The 23,754-nt window shown below is 49.3% G+C and overlaps 1 protein-coding gene across 2 annotated transcripts; it reads right to left on the reverse strand.

Annotated features, from left to right (window-relative positions):
- Positions 1-4,289: 4,289 nt before the first annotated feature.
- On the reverse strand, positions 4,290-23,190 carry LOC123745681 (uncharacterized). 2 transcript variants are annotated; one of them, XM_045726499.2, is made up of 5 exons: positions 23,047-23,190; positions 18,255-18,957; positions 17,029-17,208; positions 16,207-16,386; positions 4,290-5,643 (listed from the first exon to the last, which is right to left on the reverse strand). In XM_045726499.2, the coding sequence occupies exons 1-5, from the start codon at positions 23,049-23,051 to the stop codon at positions 5,158-5,160; spliced, it is 1,554 nt and encodes a 517-aa protein (XP_045582455.1). In that variant the 5' UTR covers positions 23,052-23,190; the 3' UTR covers positions 4,290-5,157. The 2 variants fall into 2 exon arrangements, with proteins under 2 accessions (XP_045582455.1, XP_045582456.1); XM_045726500.2 differs by lacking the exon at positions 16,207-16,386.
- Between the last annotated feature and the right edge of the window lie 564 nt (positions 23,191-23,754).

The following is a 23,754-nucleotide window of genomic DNA, read 5'->3' on the forward strand; positions in this document are numbered from 1 at the left end:
TCAATATGGCGACTAGGAAATGAGGGGGAAGGGAGGACGAAATGGGGGAAGGGAGGACGAAATGGGGGAAGGGGAGCGGAAGGACGGATGCCGGAGGGACATCAGTAAATGAACTTCAAGGTGGGGGGATAGAGGGGGAGGGAGAATCAGTCATTAAACGCCATTATTGCTGAAGAAGAACGGCTCTCTGCGGCCCCCTCGTCTGCCCGAGGAAATTAATCCATGCCTGTTTGAAAGGCGCTTGAGGAAAAACGTCGCTCTTAATGGAAAAGTTGGTCATTTAAATGGAAATGGACCTAAAAATGGATTAGGCTGGTTTATCTTCCGGGTGGAAGGTTATGTTTTTGTTAAGTGCCGCGAGAAATGGATAGGATAAGAGGAGAGGCGGCTGGAAAAAATCTTTTAAGTAGAAGAATATATAGAGTAACCATTTTATAGTTACAAGTTATAGTTTATTGATCAACCAGGCTCGTACGTCAACCAACCAACTCGTACGTCAGGCTGCGAGCAGCCGCGTCCAACAGCCTGGTTGATCAGTCCGGCAACCAGGAGGCCTGGTCGACGACCGGGCCGCGGGGACGCTAAGCCCCGGAAGCACCTCAAGGTAACCTCAAGGTAAGGTAGTTATGAACGGGAAAATGTTAGTTTTATCTCTCATTCACACACTTAAACACTCACACAGCCGGGGTCCTATAGCTAAAGCTCGATCCTGCAGGCACAAATAGGTGAGTACGTACACACACACAGGGGGGCCGGTGGCTGAGCGTACAGCACGCTGGACGTGTGATCCTGTGGTCCCTGGTTAGATTCCGGGCGCCGGCGAGAAACAATGGGCAGAGTTTCTTTCACCCTAATGCCCCTGTTACCTAGCAGTAAATAGGTACCCGGGAGTCAGCTGTCACGGGCTGCTTCCTGGGGTGTATGTGCGTAGAGTGAGTGAGTGAGTGAGTGAGTGAGTGAGTGAGTGAGTGAGTGAGTGAGTGAGTGAGTGAGTGAGTGAGTGAGTGAGTGAGTGAGTGAGTGAGTGAGTGAGTGAGTGAGTGAGTGAGTGAGTGAGTGAGTGAGTGAGTGAGTGAGTGAGTGAGTGAGTGAGTGAGTGAGTGAGTGAGTGAGTGAGTGAGTGAGTGAGTGAGTGAGTGAGTGAGTGAGTGAGTGAGTGAGTGAGTGAGTGAGTGAGTGAGTGAGTGAGTGAGTGAGTGAGTGAGTGAGTGAGTGAGTGAGTGAGTGAGTGAGTGAGTGAGTGAGTGAGTGAGTGAGTGAGTGAGTGAGTGAGTGAGTGAGTGAGTGAGTGAGTGAGTGAGTGAGTGAGTGAGTGAGTGAGTGAGTGAGTGAGTGAGTGAGTGAGTGAGTGAGTGAGTGAGTGAGTGAGTGAGTGAGTGAGTGAGTGAGTGAGTGAGTGAGTGAGTGAGTGAGTGAGTGAGTGAGTGAGTGAGTGAGTGAGTGAGTGAGTGAGTGAGTGAGTGAGTGAGTGAGTGAGTGAGTGAGTGAGTGAGTGAGTGAGTGAGTGAGTGAGTGAGTGAGTGAGTGAGTGAGTGAGTGAGTGAGTGAGTGAGTGAGTGAGTGAGTGAGTGAGTGAGTGAGTGAGTGAGTGAGTGAGTGAGTGAGTGAGTGAGTGAGTGAGTGAGTGAGTGAGTGAGTGAGTGTGTGTGTGTGTGTGTGTGTGTGTGTGTGTGTGTGTGTGTGTGTGTGTGTGTGTGTGTGTGTGTGTGTGTGTGTGTGTGTGTGTGTGTGTGTGTGTGTGTGTGTGTGTGTGTGTGTGTGTGTGTGTGTGTGTGTGTGTGTGTGTGTGTGTGTGTGTGTGTGTGTGTGTGTGTGTGTGTGTGTGTGTGTGTGTGTGTGTGTGTGTGTGTGTGTCGGGGGGGGGGGGGGGAATAGTAACAGTTGAGAGGCGGGCCAAAAGAGCAGAGCTCAACCCCTGCAAGCACAACTAGGTGAATAAAAGCAAGTAATTATCAATAGAAGGCACCAAACCGGGAAGGCTATGTAGCACCATCAAATGTGCGGGATAATCAGAGGGCGCTAAATATTACCAAGGATGCCAATATGAGAAACGCATAAGGTGAACGATATCAAAAGTATCCGAGTCGCCAAGAATTCTATCAAGGGACAAGCGACTGCGGGGGACGGTCGGAAAACAAGACACGCTCGTCCTGGAAGTCAGGACATTCAACAAGGATATGCACGACCGTAAGAGGGACAATGTAATGTGGACAATAAGGAGCAGGGCGGCGCTCCATTAAGTGACCACGAGTTAAACAGGAATGGCCAATACGTAACCTAGCCAGAGCCGTTTCCCACCGCCAGTTACGGTGGCAGGAGGAAGCCCACTGGGACACGACTCTTTAAGAGTACGCAGTTTGTTACCAATAGCAGAAGACCAACAACTCTGCCAGCGGGCAAGGATGGAGGCATGAATAACTGGGTAAAAGTCGGAATAAGGAATACTTTTACGAGAGATGGGACAAGCGCGGATAGCTTCCTTAGCGGCAGCATCCGCACGCTCATTTGAAGACACCAACATGGCTGGGAATCCAGCAAAATGCAACCGACTTAAATTTACTGGAGATAAGAAACAGCCAATGTTGAATCTCTACAACCACCGGGTGGACCGGATTAAAGGACCCTAACGCCATGAGGGCACTACGAGAGTCAACTACCACCACAAAGGAGGATGGACTGGGAAAGCAGGAGACGAAGAGCATAGAGAATAGCATAAAGTTCTGCTGTGAAGATGCTAGTCTCCGGAGGAAGGCGACACAAGTGTGGTCAGGAAAAACAGTAGCCCACACCGTCAGCAGACTTAGACCCATCGGTGAAGATGGGAACGGAGTGGGAGCGAGAGGAAAAGTGCTCAAGGAAGAGGCGTTTCAGAACTGTAGAAGGGGTAAAAGCTTTAGTGATACGGGTCAGAGAAGTACAAAATTTGGGAAGGGGGACCCTCCACGGGGGCACGGATGGAACAATACGAGGAGAAACATTAGTAATATGAACCGAAAGAGAATCTTGTAAGCGAGACAAACTGACAAAGAGGGAGGCAGTGAAGAGGAACAGGAACCGCAGGAGGGGTAAAAGTCAAAGCACGATAGAGGCGAGAGTGAGGATGCTGTAAGAATCACTCAAGATAGCGAAGACTGTAGCGATCACGGCGGACCTGGAGAGACAAAGCCAGTGTCAGCGTACAAGCTAAGGGTAGGAGTTGAACGAAAAGCACCAGAGCCGAGGCGCAACCCAGTATGGTGCAAAGGATCAAGACTGCGAAGAGTAGGAGAAGCAGAAGAGTATGCAGGGCAACCATAATCGAGTTTAGACAGAACGAGAGAGGTATGCAAATAGAGAAGCGTGTGTGTATCCGCTCCCCAAGAAGTATGGGACAAAACCTTAAGTAGGTTAAGGGCCTTAGAGCATTCAACACGGAGGTAAGAGACATGGGGCGACCAAGACAAACGAGTGTCAAAAGAATAACCCCAAAAGCTTCGTGGAATCTTTGTATTCAAGGGGATGACCATAAAGTGACAGAGGGACGAAGAACGACCCGCTTCCAAATAAAAGTCAGGCTACAAGGGGCTACAGGGCCTGGTCTTCCAACACAGTCCGACTCGGGGGGGCTTAGTCGCCCACCCCACGAGCCTGAGAAGGAACAAGGGAAACATTATCAGCCATGAAAACGAGGAAAAACTTTCATTCACGAATGTGCCCCCACACCCACCATGGAGCCACAATTAGAGGCAGGACACCCAACAAGAAGCTATCGCCGATCATGCCAGGGCCCCCTAGGGGTGCGTCAATACGCCCCACAATCGCCACCTAAAGAACCGTCTGTCTGTCGAGATCGGGTTCAATGACGAAAGGAGGATTGACAATAAAAGGTTCCCCTCGCTTGCGACGTTGGGTACTACAGTTCTACGGGTGTAAGAGTATGCCTCCTATTTTGACGCCCGGGTGTTTGAGAAGTCCAAGAGAATAATCAAAACGGGCAAAAGGTCGGCAGGAAATGACAATTAGAAAGGAGAAGGAGAGGGGGGGGGGGGGGAGAGAAAAACGAAACGAGGAAAAGGAAAAGAGTTCTGGCCAAAATTGGTAAAGACAGCAGCCGGAGAATAAGGCCTCTAAAAGACAGGACTGACCCATGGAGCATCACACTCCGGCAGCCGCCCACCAAGCCCCTCACGGCGACAACGGGCCAGAAAGGGAGGGGGATCCAGGCACCAAGCCTCCCCCCCTCACCCCCCCAATCACGGAGACTACGGGCTAGACACTGATGAGGATGTACAGTCAGTCAAAAATACCAGTTCAGTACTTAGTCTAGGTATTACCCATTTAATGGAAACGGTTAACATCTTGGATAATAACATTAAAATATAGTTTTTTATTGTGTAAAATACATATTAAAAGTGAGCTACCTCATGGTAGCCATAAATGTTAATAGCGACTTAAAATGTTTATTGCTCGGTATGGTCACTTGCCCGTTTGTGGGACCCGCCTGACAGGTGATTGTTAGGGGCGACAATGGCGAGGGATTCAAAGGCAGGAATGAATTTAAGGACATACAAGAACAGCTGTAAAGCAGATGCGATGGTGATGTGTGACCAACAGCTGATAATTAACGATGACGTCACTGAAGGTGACATCGGCTATGGTGTAAAAAAAAAGGTGTGGTGGTGCTAAGTAAAGGCTGGTGATAATGCGTTAATAGTGATAAAGGAGATGACAGTGCTTTAAGTGCTGTTGCCACACGCTTATCCATAAGCTAATGCTATTAGCTTATTAACACTTTCCTAAATAAATATAGTTATAATAAACTAATATGGATGCAATAGAACTAACCCAGACACATGAAAGTAAGTATCACAATTTGGAACTTCCTGCAGGAGTTTGAATATTTGATCGACAGTACCTAACAGCTGTAAGGAAAGGGTGTTGGAAAGGGTGTTCCCAGAGCCTTCGAGCTGTGCTACATAGGCGTATATTACATTGCAGGCCTATACACTGTACTAAATCACCGTTTTATTTTAATTATACAAATCCACTTGCTACGTCATTCCAGTGTGTAAACTAGAATGAAACTATTACATTTGTGAAATCCCCAACAATTAAATTACAGACAAAAGGATGAAGCATTGTGGTGACAATGCTGGTAAGTGGGATAGCAGTGTAGACCTAAAATGGCAGCACAATACCACAGTCGAGCTCTACCGACTCGATGACGTCAGTGGCCTGAGCACCCGCCTTCAACGCACCCTGATCTCCCACCGCCCCACCAGGCACATCTGAAGAATTGTCAGACGACATGCAGCAATCAAGCATGATCCCGAACTGCACCCAATTTCCAGTGTCCGGCCGCACCCATGCGTTGACATCCCAATCCATGGCTGGCTTCTCATACTGCCCTTCCACGGTGGGTCGTGGATCATGAGTGTCTTTATTAGACAACTTGTCGTATTCCCCAACTACCACATACACTCCGTGTTCTTCAGAGTCCCCAGCTTGATGAACCTCACCAGTATGAAGCGATACGAACTGTTTGCTCAGTGCAGTGTCAGGACTGGTGCATATTTCTACTTGTTCCACAGTAGCTGTGTCGCATTCAATGAAGTCATATGCCACGGTGGCGCAGTGGTCCAGCAACTGCAACATGGCTCTGTCCTGAATATAATAGTAAAAATAAAAATTTTTAAAATTTTTACAAAAATAGACCTAAATTTTTTTTATTCAATATTAAAAGAGACCCTTGCCCTGGCATGCCACTTAAGGATAGTGGCAGAGATTAACCTGTTAAGTAATCTTGCTGGACCGTCTTTACTTCCTAACTACCGAGAGCCAAGACCGGAAATATATATAATTTTCACACAAGGGCTTGGAATGCCTGGTAAGTAAACAAGTAATTATCAAAAGAAGTCACCAAACCGGGAAGGCTATGTAGTACCATCAAATGAGCGGATATAATCAAAGGGCGCTAAATATCAAGGATGCCAATACGAGAACAGGAACGCACAAGGCGAATGATATCAAAACTATCCGATTCACCAAAAATTCTATCGAGGGACAAGCGACTGAGGGTCTGAAAACAAGATGTGCTTGTCCTGGAAGTCAGGACAGTCAACATGGATATGCAAGACTAAGAGGGACAGTGCAATTTGGACAATAAGGAGCAGGGCGGCGCTCCATTAAGCGAGCGAGTTAAGCATGTATGGCCAATACGCAACCTCGCCAGAGCCGTTTCCCATCGCCAGTTATGGCTGTAGGAGGACAGCCATGAGGACACTGCTCTTAAGAGTACGCAGTTTGTTACTGGTAACAGAAGACCGACAATCCTGCCAACGGGTAAGGGTGAAGGAATGAATAACTGGGTAAAACTCTGAACAAGGAATATCTTTACGGGATATGGACAAGAGGACAGCTTCCCTAGAAGCACCATCCGCATGCTCTTTTAAAGACACCCCAATATGGCTGGAAACCCAGCAAAGCAAATTTACTGGAAATTTAAAACAGCCAATACCGAATCTCGACAACCACTGGATGGCCCGGATTAAAGGACCCAAGAGCGGGACTACGAGAGTTTACGACAACTACAAAGGAAGACTGACAACGAGAAAGCAGGAGACGAAGAACAGAGAGAATAGCATAAAGTTCCGCTGTGAAGATGCTAGTCTCCGTGGCTAGGCGACAAGTGCTGTCAGGAAATCGGTAGCCTAGCCGTCCGCAGACTAGACCCATCGGTGAAGATGGAAACAGAGCGGGAGTGCAAAGAAAAGTGCTCAAGGAAAAGGCGTTCAGAATCATAAGAGGGGTAAAAGCTTTAGTGATGCGAGTTAAGGATGTACAATACTTCGGAAGGGGGACTCTCCACAGAGGCAAGGAAGAAACACTATAAATATTAGAAAAATGAACCGAAATAATCCTGTAAGCGAAATAACCAGACAGAGGGAGGTGGTGAAAAGGAACAGGAACTACAGGAGGAGTAAATTTTAAAACGCGACGGAGGTGAGAGGAAGGACGTTGCAAGGGCTGCACAAGATAGCGAAGACAGTAGCGATCACAGTGGTTCTGGAGAGATAGGAAGCCAGTGCCAACATACAAGCAGAGGGCGGGAGTCAAACGAAAGGCATCAGAGCTGAGGCGCAACCCAGTATGACGCAAAGCATCAAGACGGCGAAGAGTAGAAGAAGCGGACGAGTAAGCAGGGCAACAATAATCTAGTTTAGACAGGACGAGAAAGGAATATAAAGCAAGGAGTGTGCGTCTATCTGCTCACCAAAAAGTATGGGACAATACCTGAAGGAGGGTAAGGGCCTTAGAGCATTCAACTCTGCCATAAGAGATATGGGGAGGCCAAGACAAACGAGTGTCAAAGATTAACCCCAAAAGCTTAGCGGAATCCTTGTACACAAGTAGGTAACAAAGCGACAAAGAAGGACGAAGAACGACACTTCCGAGTAAAAGTCATAGTACACGTCTTAGACGTAGAGAACCTGAAGCCATGACCGGTGGTCTAAAAAGAGACTGCATCAATCGCAAGTTGAAGCCGTCATTGAAGGAGAGGTGAACGATCACCCTGACAGCAAAGAGTAAGATTGTCGACAGAGTGGAGAAGACGCCAGAAGGAAGAGAGGAAAGATGATCATTGAGGGCAACTAGAAAAAGTAGTGTTCAGAACACTACCCTGGGGGCACACCTTCGTATTGCTGTAAAGAGGCAGAGAGTGGTACAAAACCTCACTAAAGGAACGATGCGAGAGGAAGCTTTGGAGAAAGAGGGGAGATTACCACGAACACCAAAAGAATGAAGTTGGGACAGAATATGATATCGTCAAGCGTGTCTTAAGCCTTTTCCAGGTAAAAAAAGGACAGCAACAACGGAGGTCTTCGCAGCAAAAGCAGTACGAATATAGACCTCCAAATTTACTAGGACATCTGTTGTGCTGCAGCACTTGCGAAAGCCAAATTGAGAAGGGAGAGGTGGTGATAGTGCTCCAAGAACCACATCAGACGAACGTTAACCATACGTTCAAAGAGTTTGCAGACATCTCTTAAGGGCAATAGGGCGAAAGTCCTTAGGGGATGTCCCCCAGAGACTGGTTTCTGAACAGGGAGGACAACGGCATCGAGTCAGTCCCCAGACTGACGACGACTCCCAGACCCAGATTATACAGACTCGGTAAATGCCGAGACGTGCACGGAGGGAGATGGCAAAGCATCTCATAATGAATGGCATCGGAGCCCGCCGCCGTAGAACCTCAGAAGGCCAGGGCAGACTGAAGTTCAGAGAGAAGGGATCGTTATAGGGGAAGTCTGAGGTGAGTGCAGAAATCTAAAGAAAGAGATTCAAAGTTTACGAATAATGAAAGATTGAGGAAGACGAGACTGAGCTAACAGAAAAGTGGGAACTCAGTTCGGTCGCAACCTGCAACGGGTTCGCTACAAGAGTACCATGGAGGCGACTTGCCTGCGAGACATCGGGAACGAACTTGCCCGCTATCTTGAGAACACTTCCAGATCTGCGGCAGAGTAGTTTCGGCCGTAATTGTGGAAACATAAGACTTCCAACACTCACGCTTAGCTTTACGGATGGCCCTACAGGCCACTGCACTCATTCTGAAACAAAAGAATCGGCCATCTGCCGGTGGCAGTCTCTTCTGGGCTGCACGCTTACAACGGACAGCCCGAGCACACTCCACCTGGGAACGCACTTCCGTGGTCTCCCGAGAGGAATATAGCCGAGGGCAGTATCTAAGATGGTGTCATGGAAAAGGAGGGTGCGAGGGAGAGGCAGAAGGGAGAGGTCAGAGAGCAGCACGAAGGGTAAATAGGTTCCAGTCTACCTTGGCAAACTACCCCCTAGGGAAGGAGAGGGGAGGGTGAAAAAAAGAAAAAGGATGGGGAAATGGTCACTGCTATGGAGGTCAAGAACTCGCAACGTGAGTGGGCTCGCCAGAATTCAGAAGAGAGGGAAGAAGAGAGGATGAACGGTTCGAGAAGGCGACCCCGGGTTTTTGTCAGAACATCACCCCAGAGGATATGTTGACAATTAAAATCACCAAGCAGGAGCACAGGCTCCAACAAGGAGTCCAGTAGGTGTTTAAGATCGGGAAGATAAAGCGGGACATTTGGGGGGAGGTAAATATAAACCGTGTACCATTTACGTACAAAGACACGTACAGCAGAACACTGCAGAGGCTACGGTAAAAGTAGGGGGAAGGGAACATCGGAACGAATCTAGAGCAGAAGAGGAACGGGCCCCAGCAAAAGCCCTGGGGGGGGGGATGGGGGAAGAGATGAATAGCCACGGAAGCGACCAGGACGAGTACCAAGCATCGGCTCCTGGAGACAGACACAAAGGGGAGAAAACTGCAAAATCAGAAGTTGGAGTTCATTGAAATTGGCGTAATATTCGCTAATATTCCATTGAAAAAGGGATCGGCAAGAACAACGACAGCAACAGAGGACAATGAAGAAAAGGGGAAAGAGTTACAGCACGTAAAAGAATCGCAGATCTGGATCAGCTAGACGGGGTTAGGGGGCCATGGGTAAACTGCGTATGGATGGAGGGGAAAGGAGCGGGAGGACCTACCAGAGGTTGATGAGTAGGGATCCGGAGGGGAAGGAGGGCGAGGGGGGACCTGGTTGATGGGACAACCGAGGGTCAAGGACAGTAGCAGGAAGGGCAGAAATCAGGGGACGCACCTCAGCAAGGGCAGCAACCGAGAAGGAAGCGGAGGCCAAAGAGACCTCCATAACAGGAACAGGGGGCACTACCACCGAAACGGGAGGGGATGGAGCAAGAGTGTCAGAGGTAGCGAGCGAGGAAGGGGAAGGAGAGAAGCCAGGCTTTCGCTTCTGACAGAGGCGTCCAAACAACAATGTACTGGCTAACAGATTCAAGCATCTCAACAGGAGACGTAGAACGAGAGCAAACACGATGGCAGCTGGGAGAGTGACGGACATCAGCCCGCACTGACAGGCGGCGTGGAGAGGCAAGAGACTGATGACAAGGATGGGAAGGAAGATCGGAAGGAGACGAGGAAGACGACACAGGAGACAAGACAGACTGGGTAGAAAGAAGGGGAACCCCAGACAGAGGACCAGGAGGGGGGACCTTTCGGGACAGAACGCAAAGGAACAGAGGTGGCGGCGGTAAGCGTGTCTGGGTCTAAGGCCTGGAAACACAGTTGCGAGACTGAGGAAGGTGGGAAGGACGGGGAGAGGAAGTGCGCAACATGCGAGCACAAGACACCAGCCCCCCCCCCCCCCCCCCCAAAAAAAAGGGGGGGAACAGTGAACTTGGCACCTTGCCTTAGGAAAAGACGCACGTTCCCGGTGCTTCGAAGCGAAGACGGCTGCCTCAAGTTTGTTATGTACACATGCGCAGGAGAAGGTAGGGTGGGCCTCACTGCAATTGAGGCAACGAGCCTGGGGTGAAGTGCACTCAGACTTGTGGCGACCTTCGTCCCCACACAAGGGACAGAGAGAGTACTGGAGCACCAGAGGGCACTATGCACCAAATCTCCAGCACTTACCTGGTTGATACCTGGTTGATGGGGTTCTGAGAGTTCTTCTACTCCCCAAGCCCGGCCCGAGGCCAGGCTCGACTTGTGAGAGTTTGGTCCACCACTTATTACAGAGCCAAGGTAGAGGGACTGTACTCCTTGACATAGCACCTGGCACCAGCAAGAATGACAGGACGGAAGGGTCCACGAAGCGGGACAAACAAGGCCTGGTACGCATCAGCACTGGATGGGATCGAACGAGTGCAGCAGTGGTGTGGACGGCGTTGAGAAAAACACAGACAGACGGGAGGGGGGGGGGGAAGGGGGGTTAAAAGGTGCAGTAGTCAATGAGACACTGAGCCATGCCAGAGGACGAAGTGGTCTCCACTGGGGCTTGTGGCTCGACCCAACCAGAGGGAAGGAGGGGAGCCCAGGGGATTAGTCAGGCGGGCCAGGAGGAGGAGCAAGCTCTGGGCCCAATCCATCGGGGGCTAGAGCCCGGTCTTCCGACACTGTCCGACTCGGGGGCTTGGTCGCCCTCCCCACGAGCCCGAGAAGGTATAAGGAGAACAGCACGAGACAAAAACGAGGTAATACTTTCATTCACGAATGTAATTCCCACACCACGGAGCCACAATTAATGGCACGACACCCAACAAGAGACATGTTGCCTATCTTGCTGGGGGGCCCCCTAGGGGTGCGTCGTGAGTATATGCCCCACAAAGGCCACCTTAAGAATTTTAAGTCCGTCGAGATCGGGTTCAGTGAGGAAAGGAGGATTGACAACAAAAAGATCCCCTCGCTCGAAACGTTGGGTAATATAGAGTTCTACGGGTGCAAGAGTATGCCTCCTCAAACACCCGGGCGTCAATACGAAAAACCAAAAGAATTATCAAAACGGGCAAAAGCTCGGCGGAAAATGAGAAGTAGAAATTAGAAGAGGGGGGGGGGTTAGAAAAACTAAAGGAAACGTAGAAGTTGTCCAGCAAAATTCTTGAGGACAGCAGCAGGAGCACAAGGCCACAAAAGGACTGTCCCATGGAGCATCACTCTCTGGTAGCCGCCCACCAAGCCCCCTCACGGCAACAACGGGCCGGACAGGGAGGGGAAGCTGACAGCATCACCCAGAGCACCCTGTGGCACGCAAATAACAGAAAACTGTTTAAAATGGATAAATGAAGCACCCTCTGCCAACCAAGCTGTAACTAAAGGACTTTTTTGAACCCAGTCGCCCTATTTTGGGCCAAAAATGAAAGATACGGCGGCAAACTAAGAAGCCCTCTGGGACAAGTGAAAAATGGCTTCTGGACACTAACCCAATAACCAATACCGAGGCAAAAACTAAAATCTAAGACCGAATGGGGGAAGAAAAACACCTGCACGTTTGACACTTCGTCCACGTTAATGGTGAGGAGGGCTCAGAGGATCAAGAACCACCACCACCAGAGTCCAGCCCCTACAACCTTAAACCCCAGCAACCTCTCCCCCCCCCCCCCCCCCCCAACATTTCAGACAATGAACTGGAAAGTTGACAGCGAGTCAAACTACCAAGCCTGAAGTGAGCCGATCATCATGCAAAACCACGTGAACCATACTGCGAGCCCGACAGACCACCCAAAGGACCTGAGCCAATTCGAGTTTGCAAAACCTCGAGTCTGGAAATGAAGAGGAAGGCAGCATCACACGATTAAATTCTGAAAACCTCAAAATAGGACAAATGCAAGCATAAAGCTGCTCGAAGTCATCGAAAGCTTTGCAAGAATTGTGACTATTGATCACAATTTCAGTACATTTACATTCTGCAATAAAACCAAAACATAGTACACGGTTTATGCACTTAATATTCACTATAATGATATGCAAATTGCATAATATATGAAACTAAGCCAAACAAAAAGACAATACACCAACCTGTATGTATGAGAGTCACAGCCGATGACACGAAATTGAAATTCGTGCAACTCGTGTACTGGAAAGACGAGCGAGAAGCAAACAAACAACCCTCCGTACACAACCTCTACTAAAGAATATATCAGTCCGGGGAGGACAGTACAAGCCAGCCCCCACCAACAGTCCAGGGAGGACAGTACAAGCCAGCCCCCACCAACAGTCCGGGGAGGACAGTACAAGCCAGCCCCCACCAACAGTCCGGGGAGGACAGTACAAGCCAGCCCCCACCAACAGTCCGGGGAGGACAGTACAAGCCAGCCCCCACCAACAGTCCGGGGAGGACAGTACAAGCCAGCCCCCACCAACAGTCCGGGGAGGACAGTACAAGCCAGCCCCCACCAACAGTCCGGGGAGGACAGTACAAGTCAGCCCCCACCAACAGTCCGGGGAGGACAGTACAAGCCAGCCCCCACCAACAGTCCGGGGAGGACAGTACAAGTCAGCCCCCACCAACAGTCCGGGGAGGACAGTACAAGTCAGCCCCCACCAACAGTCCGGGGAGGACAGTACAAGCCAGCCCCCACCAACAGTCCGGGGAGGACAGTACAAGCCAGCCCCCACCAACAGCCCGGGGAGGACAGTACAAGCCAGCCCCCACCAACAGTCCGGGGAGGACAGTACAAGTCAGCCCCCACCAACAGTCCGGGGAGGACAGTACAAGTCAGCCCCCACCAACAGTCCGGGGAGGACAGTACAAGCCAGCCCCCACCAACAGTCCAGGGAGGACAGTACAAGTCAGCCCCCACCAACAGTCCGGGGAGGACAGTACAAGCCAGCCCCCACCAACAGTCCGGGGAGGACAGTACAAGTCAGCCCCCACCAACAGTCCAGGGAGGACAGTACAAGTCAGCCCCCACCAACAGTCCGGGGAGGACAGTACAAGTCAGCCCCCACCAACAGTCCAGGGAGGACAGTACAAGTCAGCCCCCACCAACAGTCCGGGGAGGACAGTACAAGCCAGCCCCCACCAACAGTCCGGGGAGGACAGTACAAGCCAGCCCCCACCAACAGTCCGGGGAGGACAGTACAAGTCAGCCCCCACCAACAGTCCGGGGAGGACAGTACAAGTCAGCCCCCACCAACAGTCCGGGGAGGACAGTACAAGTCAGCCCCCACCAACAGTCCGGGGAGGACAGTACAAGTCAGCCCCCACCAACAGTCCGGGGAGGACAGTACAAGTCAGCCCCCACCAACAGTCCGGGGAGGACAGTACAAGTCAGCCCCCACCAACAGTCCGGGGAGGACAGTACAAGTCAGCCCCCACCAACAGTCCGGGGAGGACAGTACAAGCCAACCCCCACCAACAGTCCGGGGAGGACAGTACAAGTCAGCCCCCACCAACAGTCCGGGGAGGACAGTACAAGTCAGCCCCCACCAACAGTCCGGGGAGGACAGTACAAGTCAGCCCCCACCAACAGTCCGGGGAGGACAGTACAAGTCAGCCCCCACCAACAGTCCGGGGAGGACAGTACAAGTCAGCCCCCACCAACAGTCCGGGGAGGACAGTACAAGTCAGCCCCCACCAACAGTCCGGGAGGACAGTACAAGTCAGCCCCCACCAACAGTCCGGGGAGGACAGTACAAGTCAGCCCCCACCAACAGTCCGGGGAGGACAGTACAAGTCAGCCCCCACCAACAGCCCGGGGAGGACAGTACAAGTCAGCCCCCACCAACAGCCCGGGGAGGACAGTACAAGTCAGCCCCCACCAACAGTCCGGGGAGGACAGTACAAGCCAGCCCCCACCAACAGTCCGGGGAGGACAGTACAAGTCAGCCCCCACCAACAGTCCAGGGAGGACAGTACAAGCCAGCCCCCACCAACAGTCCGGGGAGGACAGTACAAGCCAGCCCCCACCAACAGTCCGGGGAGGACAGTACAAGTCAGCCCCCACCAACAGTCCGGGAGGACAGTACAAGTCAGCCCCCACCAACAGTCCGGGGAGGACAGTACAAGTCAGCCCCCACCAACAGTCCGGGGAGGACAGTACAAGTCAGCCCCCACCAACAGCCCGGGGAGGACAGTACAAGTCAGCCCCCACCAACAGCCCGGGGAGGACAGTACAAGTCAGCCCCCACCAACAGTCCGGGGAGGACAGTACAAGTCAGCCCCCACCAACAGCCCGGGGAGGACAGTACAAGTCAGCCCCCACCAACAGTCCGGGGAGGACAGTACAAGCCAGCCCCCACCAACAGTCCGGGGAGGACAGTACAAGTCAGCCCCCACCAACAGCCCGGGGAGGACAGTACAAGTCAGCCCCCACCAACAGCCCGGGGAGGACAGTACAAGTCAACCCCCACCAACAGTCCGGGGAGGACAGTACAAGTCAGCCCCCACCAACAGCCCGGGGAGGACAGTACAAGCCAGCCCCCACCAACAGTCCGGGGAGGACAGTACAAGCCAGCCCCCACCAACAGCCCGGGGAGGACAGTACAAGCCAGCCCCCACCAACAGTCCGGGGAGGACAGTACAAGCCAGCCCCCACCAACAGTCCGGGGAGGACAGTACAAGCCAGCCCCCACCAACAGTCCGGGGAGGACAGTACAAGCCAGCCCCCACCAACAGTCCGGGGAGGACAGTACAAGCCAGCCCCCACCAACAGTCCGGGGAGGACAGTACAAGCCAGCCCCCACCAACAGTCCGGGGAGGACAGTACAAGCCAGCCCCCACCAACAGTCCGGGGAGGACAGTACAAGCCAACCCCCACCAACAGTCCGGGGAGGACAGTACAAGCCAGCCCCCACCAACAGTCCGGGGAGGACAGTACAAGCCAACCCCCACCAACAGTCCGGGGAGGACAGTACAAGTCAGCCCCCACCAACAGTCCGGGGAGGACAGTACAAGCCAACCCCCACCAACAGTCCGGGGAGGACAGTACAAGCCAGCCCCCACCAACAGTCCGGGGAGGACAGTACAAGCCAACCCCCACCAACAGTCCGGGGAGGACAGTACAAGTCAGCCCCCACCAACAGTCCGGGGAGGACAGTACAAGCCAACCCCCACCAACAGTCCGGGGAGGACAGTACAAGTCAGCCCCCACCAACAGTCCGGGGAGGACAGTACAAGCCAGCCCCCACCAACAGTCCGGGGAGGACAGTACAAGCCAACCCCCACCAACAGTCCGGGGAGGACAGTACAAGCCAGCCCCCACCAACAGTCCGGGGAGGACAGTACAAGCCAACCCCCACCAACAGTCCGGGGAGGACAGTACAAGTCAGCCCCCACCAACAGTCCGGGGAGGACAGTACAAGCCAACCCCCACCAACAGTCCGGGGAGGACAGTACAAGCCAGCCCCCACCAACAGTCCGGGGAGGACAGTACAAGCCAACCCCCACCAACAGTCCGGGGAGGACAGTACAAGTCAGCCCCCACCAACAGTCCGGGGAGGACAGTACAAGTCAGCCCCCACCAACAGTCCGGGGAGGACAGTACAAGCCAGCCCCCACCAACAGTCCGGGGAGGACAGTACAAGTCAACCCCCACCAACAGTCCGGGGAGGACAGTACAAGTCAACCCCCACCAATAATAATTCCAGGTAATCTAAACCAAACTTGCCAAAACTGAGACCACGTGCGGATGCTGCCCAAAACGCCACATTGCACAAGTGAAGACCAATATTAACCAAACCCAGTGAGCGGGATCTTGGCTCCCGGCAGATCCGGGTAGTCTCAGACCTGGTGTGATTTCCCAAGATACTGTAATCACTGTTCAAGCTTGAACGCATCCCATAAAATATTCCATCTTGCTCGAGATGTAATGTATAATACAAGTTACCTTGATTGTATCAGGACAAGCGTTGGGAGGCCGCTTCTCCAATGCATGAAAGTAAACTGCTTCTCCTCGTAATGTTATCCTTGCCGAGTAAAACCCGCCATGAAATTCCTTGACAGAGAAGACCCGGCCACTCAAGAACAAGCTCTGGAGAGGCCGGCTGATTTTACGAAGATATTCGATCTGTGGATAATCAGCTGCATTATTACCCGTGAACATTAAGTCATTTGCAGACGGCATCAAGCCAATTGTCACAAGGATAGTGCCTAAAACACGTGTAGTTATGTCATTCCTGATTTATCCTTTAACCGCAATTTGTCCTGTGTATTGTCAACATCATCATTAGGGTGATGTGTCAACAATGTTGGCGTCACAGTGGGTTAAAGACTGGGGTGGCTAGGGTCGCCAGGGCTCCCATCTGGTGGCGAGCTAGTGGTGCTAACTACCATTTGGACCTAAACAACGCTCTTGTACATTATTTTTAAAAACTATACGTTGTCCACTTAATATTTTTGCCGTTATGTTTTCCCTTCGGTACTGTGGTGTTCATGAATTTTACTTCGCTTTGTTTATTGAGAAGACCAGATTGATTTGGTCTTATAGGTGTTCCTGAATCTTTAGAGCATACTGTGGTAACAAAGGTGCTATGGAGGATGGCTCAGGGAGCCTCTTAAAGAAGCTCTACCAGAGAAAATAAACCACTCACTTATTGCCCAACAATTCCACAATATTTACACAATTTACCAGCAAAGTCAACGGCGACAGTGAACAAATAAAAATTAAGAAAACTGAAAGTTGCGAGACTGAAAATTAATTATAACTCACACTAAATGTTAACATCGTGCCAAAGAAGTCTTCATCAGCCGACTGATCTTCAGATTCATTGCTGGAGGAAGAGTCATCCAGGTTGACGGGGGCTACTGTAGTCTCTTCCTGGTTGACGGGGGCTACTGCGGCCTGCTTCTCAGAGGTTGCCTTCAGGGAAGCCTTCGCTTTCTCCAGCCTCTGTCAATACCAATGTCGAGTAGTGCAAAGTTATGCATATCGGCAATGCAATATAAATACCTAATATCTGGAAAATCCACAAGGTAAACTAGGATATAAATTGGTAATAACCAATCACGATTTAAACTTTCATGTTAGGTTACAGTTTTAAGTCGAGACAAACGTTTTTGATAGACCTAGGAAACATTTCGGGAAACATGCTTTGCTTCTATAATGCTGTTTAAAATCACATTAATTCATTGTAATTCAGGTCAAAACTAGGAACATTTCCCCCCCCCCCTCCTTTCCTCCTGAGAGCTGGTGGTCACGAGAAGGGGCCTAGGGTGTGAGAACTGGTAGGACGACATCCTGGACTGGGCCCAGGCACCGTAACTAGCGCCTGTAGCCCTCGATTATATTAAAATCACATTATATATATACATATGTATTATAAATGTCACTACTAACCCTCCACAGAACCTTGCCAAGAGTTGCCTAACTTATTTACTGGTAGGTGAAGAGAGGCAATAGAAAATGGGAAACACGCCAAACCATTTGTACCTCCAGGGTTTCAAACCCAGGATTTCAGATTGCTAGTCCAGAACGATACTGTATACACACAGATCACAATAGCGTGATATATCAAATTAATAAATACACAATGGCCGTGACGAGGGGTAAGGCTGTCTATTAAGGAGAGTCTTTGATCATCCGGGACGTAAGTTCGAACCCTTATCACGGCCTTGTGGATTTATTCATAAAAACTACTAACTTAAATACCCCTTAAGAATGTAAACCATAACTAATGAAGTCTAATCTTTATATTGGTAATACTATAACTGAATTTATTGACTTTGGAGACTTAAAATATTTAGAATATTGATCCATCACTCAAGATCTATGAAGCACAGGGATCCAGAGTGATGGCAGACATGAAAATTAAAACTACCGAATTTTACCGATATTCTAAAAGCATAACACTTTATAAAGAAAACTTCAGCAAGGACCGCGTTAGCAGTCCTTACTTCAGTAAGGCAGGTCAGCAGCAGGACTGATAAGCAACATACCTTAATTGAGAAGAAGATAGCACGGGAGTTCCAGCATAGCTCCTGGCACTTCCTCCCCCATTTCTTTAAACTCCTCTTATATTTATCAATGCCATCCATGATCACGTATACCTCTCTTGCATTGTTTACAGTGTCTACCGTGTTGAGGCGCACCATCAACTCTTGTAGCTGCCGCCTTATTTCCTGGCCTACTGTTGCCATGTCTGCCACTCTTTTAAGCTCTAGCTCCAGCAGTCTTATCGCCGCGTTGTTCTGTTCCAACAGACTAGAGAGTCCCGCCTCAAGTCGGTAGTGTTTAATCCTCGAGTCCCTCAGCAGGACGTGGTGTTTGCCCAAATTTGAGAGTGGTCTGTTACAACGAATTATACACGTGTTCAATCTGAGCTTTTGCTGCTCCACCATCGACTGTAAAATTTTATCGTCTCTTCTTGGACTGTCTTTTGGTTCAACAGATTCTGGTGCCACCGACGTCGGCCTAATATCAGTTTGTTTCGTGATAATGGCCTCGGCACTTTTAACTGGCAACTGAGCATCAGCTGCTACACTGCGCTCAGGATGACAGCTTGGGCAAAAGAACAGACCCTTCAGTGCAATAGCTCTAGTACACACTGAGCAGATTATATGGCCACAAGGCAGATTTCGCGGCCTCCGTAGAAGTTCATCGAATTTGTCTTTACAAATTGCGCAATTCTCAGGCATGTCGCTGTCCAATAGAAAATAAATTGGTTAATTACTGTCCTAAAGCATCAGTATCTATCAATACAGAATACCTCTAAGTATTGCTCTTTTTATTCAGGCTCAGAGCAGAGGAAAAAAAAAGAACGGTGCCAATACTGAACTTTGGCTAGAAACCTCAAGGCGTAAATTATTGTTATAGAAAATTAACAAAGGCCCAAGTGGCTGGGGTAATGTGTGACAAGTTGTACCACTAGATACCAGAATTGGGTTTCTTTAAAATGTTTAAACACTACTGAAATTCACAAGGATGAGTAAGTTTTGTAAACATTGTAAGAAGTAATTATAAGGAGTCATGCTGGGGAGAATATGTACCACCATCAGTGGTGTTGGATAGTCAAAAGGCGCCAAGCATCACCGAGAATATCAATACGAGAAAGGAACAAGGTGAGCTATATTAAAAGGCATCAGATTCCCCCAGGAGGCTAGAGTGAAATGACCTTAAGGGACATTATAAAAGCAAAACATGCTTTAGTCTCTAAAGTCTGAACATTTCACAAGGAGGTGCATGGCTATGAATGGAACAACACAGTTCGGACAATAAGGAGCAAAGCTGCGTTAACGGACATAATAAAGGCCACAAATAAAGGTCTTTAAGTGACCTTTATTATTTTTCCACCGCCTATTACAGCAACGAGTGCCAAAGGAAAAGATTACCTTTAAGAAGGCAGAGTTTGTTACCTGTCACGTCATGCTTATGATCCTGCCAATGGTCGTGGACCGAGGAATAAATAATTGGGGAAGAAATTTGAATTAGGACATGCAGTTTTAGGAAATTGGGAAAAGTGTGGATTGCCTCCTTAGCGGCCACGTCCGCGCGTTCGTTTAAGGCAACGTCGATGCGACCTGGAACCCAGCAAAGTAATTATCAAATAAAGGTATCAAGCCGGGAAGGCTGTGTAGCACCATTAAATGTGTGGAATAGCCCTAAATATCACTCAGGATGCCAATACAAGAACAGAAACGTATAAAGGGGAGGATATCAAAAGTACCCCATTCACTAAGAATTCTATCGAGTGAAAAGTGACCGCAAAGGACGGTCAGGAAGTAAGACACGCTCGTCCTGGAAGTCGGGACATTCAACAAGGATATACACTACTGTAAGAGGGAAAATACAGTTTGGACAATAAGGAGCAGGGCGGTGCTCCATTAATCGTCAGCGAGTTTAGCGTGTATGGCCAATATACAACCTCACCAGAGCCGTTTCCCACCGCCAGTTACGGTGGTAGGAAGGAAGGCCACAGAGACACTAATCTTAAGAACACGCAGATTGTTACTAGTAACAGAAGACTAACAACTCTGCCAACGGGCAAGGATGGTGGAATGAATAACTGGGTAAAAGTCTGAATAAGGAATACCTGTATGGAGATAGGACATGTGCTGATAGCTGCTTTAGCGGCAGCGTCCACACGCTTCATTTAATGAGACGCCAATATGGCTGGAAACCCAGCAAAACGCTAGTGTCTTAAATCTAAGAGATAAACATCCAATGTTGAAACTACATCACCGGATGGACTGGATTAAAGAACGCCAGATCCTAGAGGGCACTACAAGAGTCAACTACAACTATAAAGGAGGATTGACAGCAAGAAAGCAGTAGATGAAGAGCATAGATAATATAAAGTTCTGCCGCGAAGATGCTATTCTCTTGAGGCAGGCGACACAGGTGTGGTCAGGAAAAACAGCAAAGTAGCCCACACCGTCTGCAGACTTAGACCCATCGGTGAAGACGGAAATTGAGCAGGAGTGTGAAGAAAAGTGTTTCAAGGAAAAGGTGGTTCAGAACTGAAGGAGGGGGGGTAAACGCTTCAGTCACGTGGGTCAGGGTTTTACAAAATTTAGGAAAAGGGACCCTCCACAGGGGCAAGGACGATACACGGTGAGAAATATTGGTAACACTAACCGAAAGAGAACGCTGCAAGCGAGACAACAGGACAGAAAGAGGGAGGTGGTGAAGGGGAACAGGAACTATAGGAGAGGTAAAAATTCAAAGCACGACATTAGCGAGAGTCAGGGTGTTTTAAGGACCACACAAGGTAGCGACGACAGTAGCAATCTCGGCAGTCCTGGAGAGAGAGGAAGCTAGTGTCAACATACAAGCCGAGGGTTGGAGTGGCACGAAAGGCACCAGAGCCGAGGGACAACCCAGCATGGGAGCAGAGCATCAAGACAAGGAGTAGAAGCAAAATATTGCTATTTGTGTGTGTAATGAAGTAAGGGCGAAGAGGTGGAACGGAATATTGACATAGCTCGAGTGCATGGGAGAGTTGCATAAAACCCTGGTTTTTTGTGTGTCAAGAGGCTGCAGGATCCAAGCAAGTTCAATCAAAGAAACTGGCACAAAGTTACTTCACAAGAAAAAGCAAGAGATTCACAGACCAAATGAATGTAGCTGGGAAAAAATATCGCATTTTCAGGTTATCAAGTCTTTCTAGATCAAAATGAAAGGAGGAATACACAGCAAAGGCAGTATGAATGTAGAGCTCCAAGTCCACCAAGATATCAGCTCTGGAACACTTGCCAAAGGCAAATTAAGGGAGGTGGAAAGGGGTGGTGGCGATGGTGTTCAAGGATTCGCAAGAGTAATTAACCGTGCCTTTCAAGAGGTTTTCAGACTAATCGGGGAAATGGACGAAACCCCCCTAATACAGAGTTCCCAAATAGGGAGGAAAAACGCCTCAAATCGGTTCTCTGGGAGTAATCCCTCTCAAATACGGTTGTAAATCTTCAGCAAATACTTAAAAGGAACACCGAGGGAAATGAAGCATTTCCTGATGTTGACAGTCCACCGCTGTAGAACTGCAGAGACAACAAGCTCTAGTTGCAAAACGGTTATAGAGCTGCTGTAGGCGAGAAACTCCAAGGGTTGACATTCAACTTTCTAGCAAGTAAGGTAGGAGGAAGACTAGTACCGAAGGGAGTGGCTGTCAAGTGTGAGCCCAGTTCGTTCACAACCACAGACGGCTGATATTAAATTTACCTAAAACTTAGGCATTTTCTTCCAGATTTTAGTGAGGATGTTTTCAAACTTTATGACTGACAATATTTCAAACTCTCCTGCTTAGCCGTATGGATCGCCCTACGGGTCACTGCACTCTCCTACCGAAACCATAACACAACATTAGCTCTTGTAAGCTGTTAGCGTATAGTCCAAGTAATCTGAATTTCACCGTCTACGCACTTCCACGTGTTACTGCAGGTAGAGCAAGGAACAGTGTTTACAAAGATAAGAGCAGCATTGGAATTTACGTACAGCTGAAAACTGGGGCACAGGGAATATTCAGGATCAAAAGAACAGTAGTTAAGGAATGGGGAGAACAGAAAGGAGAATGGAAAATAAGACTTCGTAAAGATTGGTATAAAAACCATGTACTGTATATTCCATTTGAAGAACAGGCATAGTAGAGAAAGGTAATTAAGAAAAACAGGTAAAGAAACATGGGCTAATAGGAAAGATCAAGAGCAGGTGCAGTCATGTCAGAGGAAGGGGGGGGGAGGGGGAGTTGTCGCCGTAGTAACGATCGTTATACGCACGAGGCTCTAACAGGCCACAGGAATGTTTATTTTTAAATATACAAAAGTTCACATTCTTGTACAGCCACTAGCACGCATAGTGTTTTGGGCAAGTCCTTAATCCCATGTTCCCCGGAATACGACCCGCCAAATCGTTTAACAATTAAGTACCCATTTTACTGTTGGGTAAACAGGGGCTACAGTTAATGAATGACGTCCAGTAAATCCTCCCCGGCCAGGATACGAACCCAGGACAAAGGGTTCGCGAACCACCAGGCGAGTGTCTTACCAACTACAAATGTATCATTAACTGGCCTCGTAGTGGGAAGTTAACTTCGGTAGAAATTAAGAAAAAAACTGGAGAAAACTAGAATAGTTGATGGGGTTAGGAGAACTATGGAAGATTACCCTTACACACAGTTGGAGGGATTGTAAACAATGAACACCGAGGCAGGCGCCATAAAACACAAATGTGAAGTAAGAAATGGAACAAAAATCAATTATGTGCCCGCGGGAAACGAAACATTCACGTGAGAGCAGATACCACATTTCTGAGAGTGTGAAGAAGCAGACGGCGGGCAGCAGAGACGTGTGTCACAGGCAGAACCAGACAAGTGAATGAGCAGTCTGGCTGGCTGGCTGGTGGAGACCCTGGTGGGCTGGAGAGCCATCTGGTGGCGGTCAGGTGCATCACGGGGGGGGGGGGTTAACTGGCGACAATAATTGCCTTGTTTTCCCTCAAGGTTACTAATTTACTTCGAGTTGCTGGTTTGGTGCGCTTATACTTTCAATTCATTTATTTTGGTTCGAGTTTGGGTTTGTCCCCTTAGCTTGCTTTACCTTGCGTTATTTTACGTTATTTTGCGTTGATTCTGGTAGTCGAGGTCCCCGAAGCCCGGTTTCTAACCACTCCTGCCTAAATATATATACTCTTATGGGTTTCACCATTATAAATCTTTTTTAACAAAATCTTTGTCTCCTCAATTGATTTGCAAAAAAATAAAGAAATATTACTCTTTATTAACCCACCGAGAATGTAAATTATTAATAATAATAATAATTTTGATTTATAAAACAGTGATCTTCATGCACTCCGACTTAAGAGTGACCTTCGTCCCCACACAAGGGACAGACAGTACTGGAGCATGGGAGGGCACCATGCCCAAACCTCCAGCACTTATTACAGAGCCGAGGAGAGGGAATGTACTCCTGAACGGAGCACCTGGCACCAGCATGAATGATAGAGGGTGGA

This window comes from Procambarus clarkii, chromosome 71 (assembly GCF_040958095.1).
Source record: "Procambarus clarkii isolate CNS0578487 chromosome 71, FALCON_Pclarkii_2.0, whole genome shotgun sequence".
Taxonomy (NCBI): domain Eukaryota; kingdom Metazoa; phylum Arthropoda; class Malacostraca; order Decapoda; family Cambaridae; genus Procambarus; species Procambarus clarkii.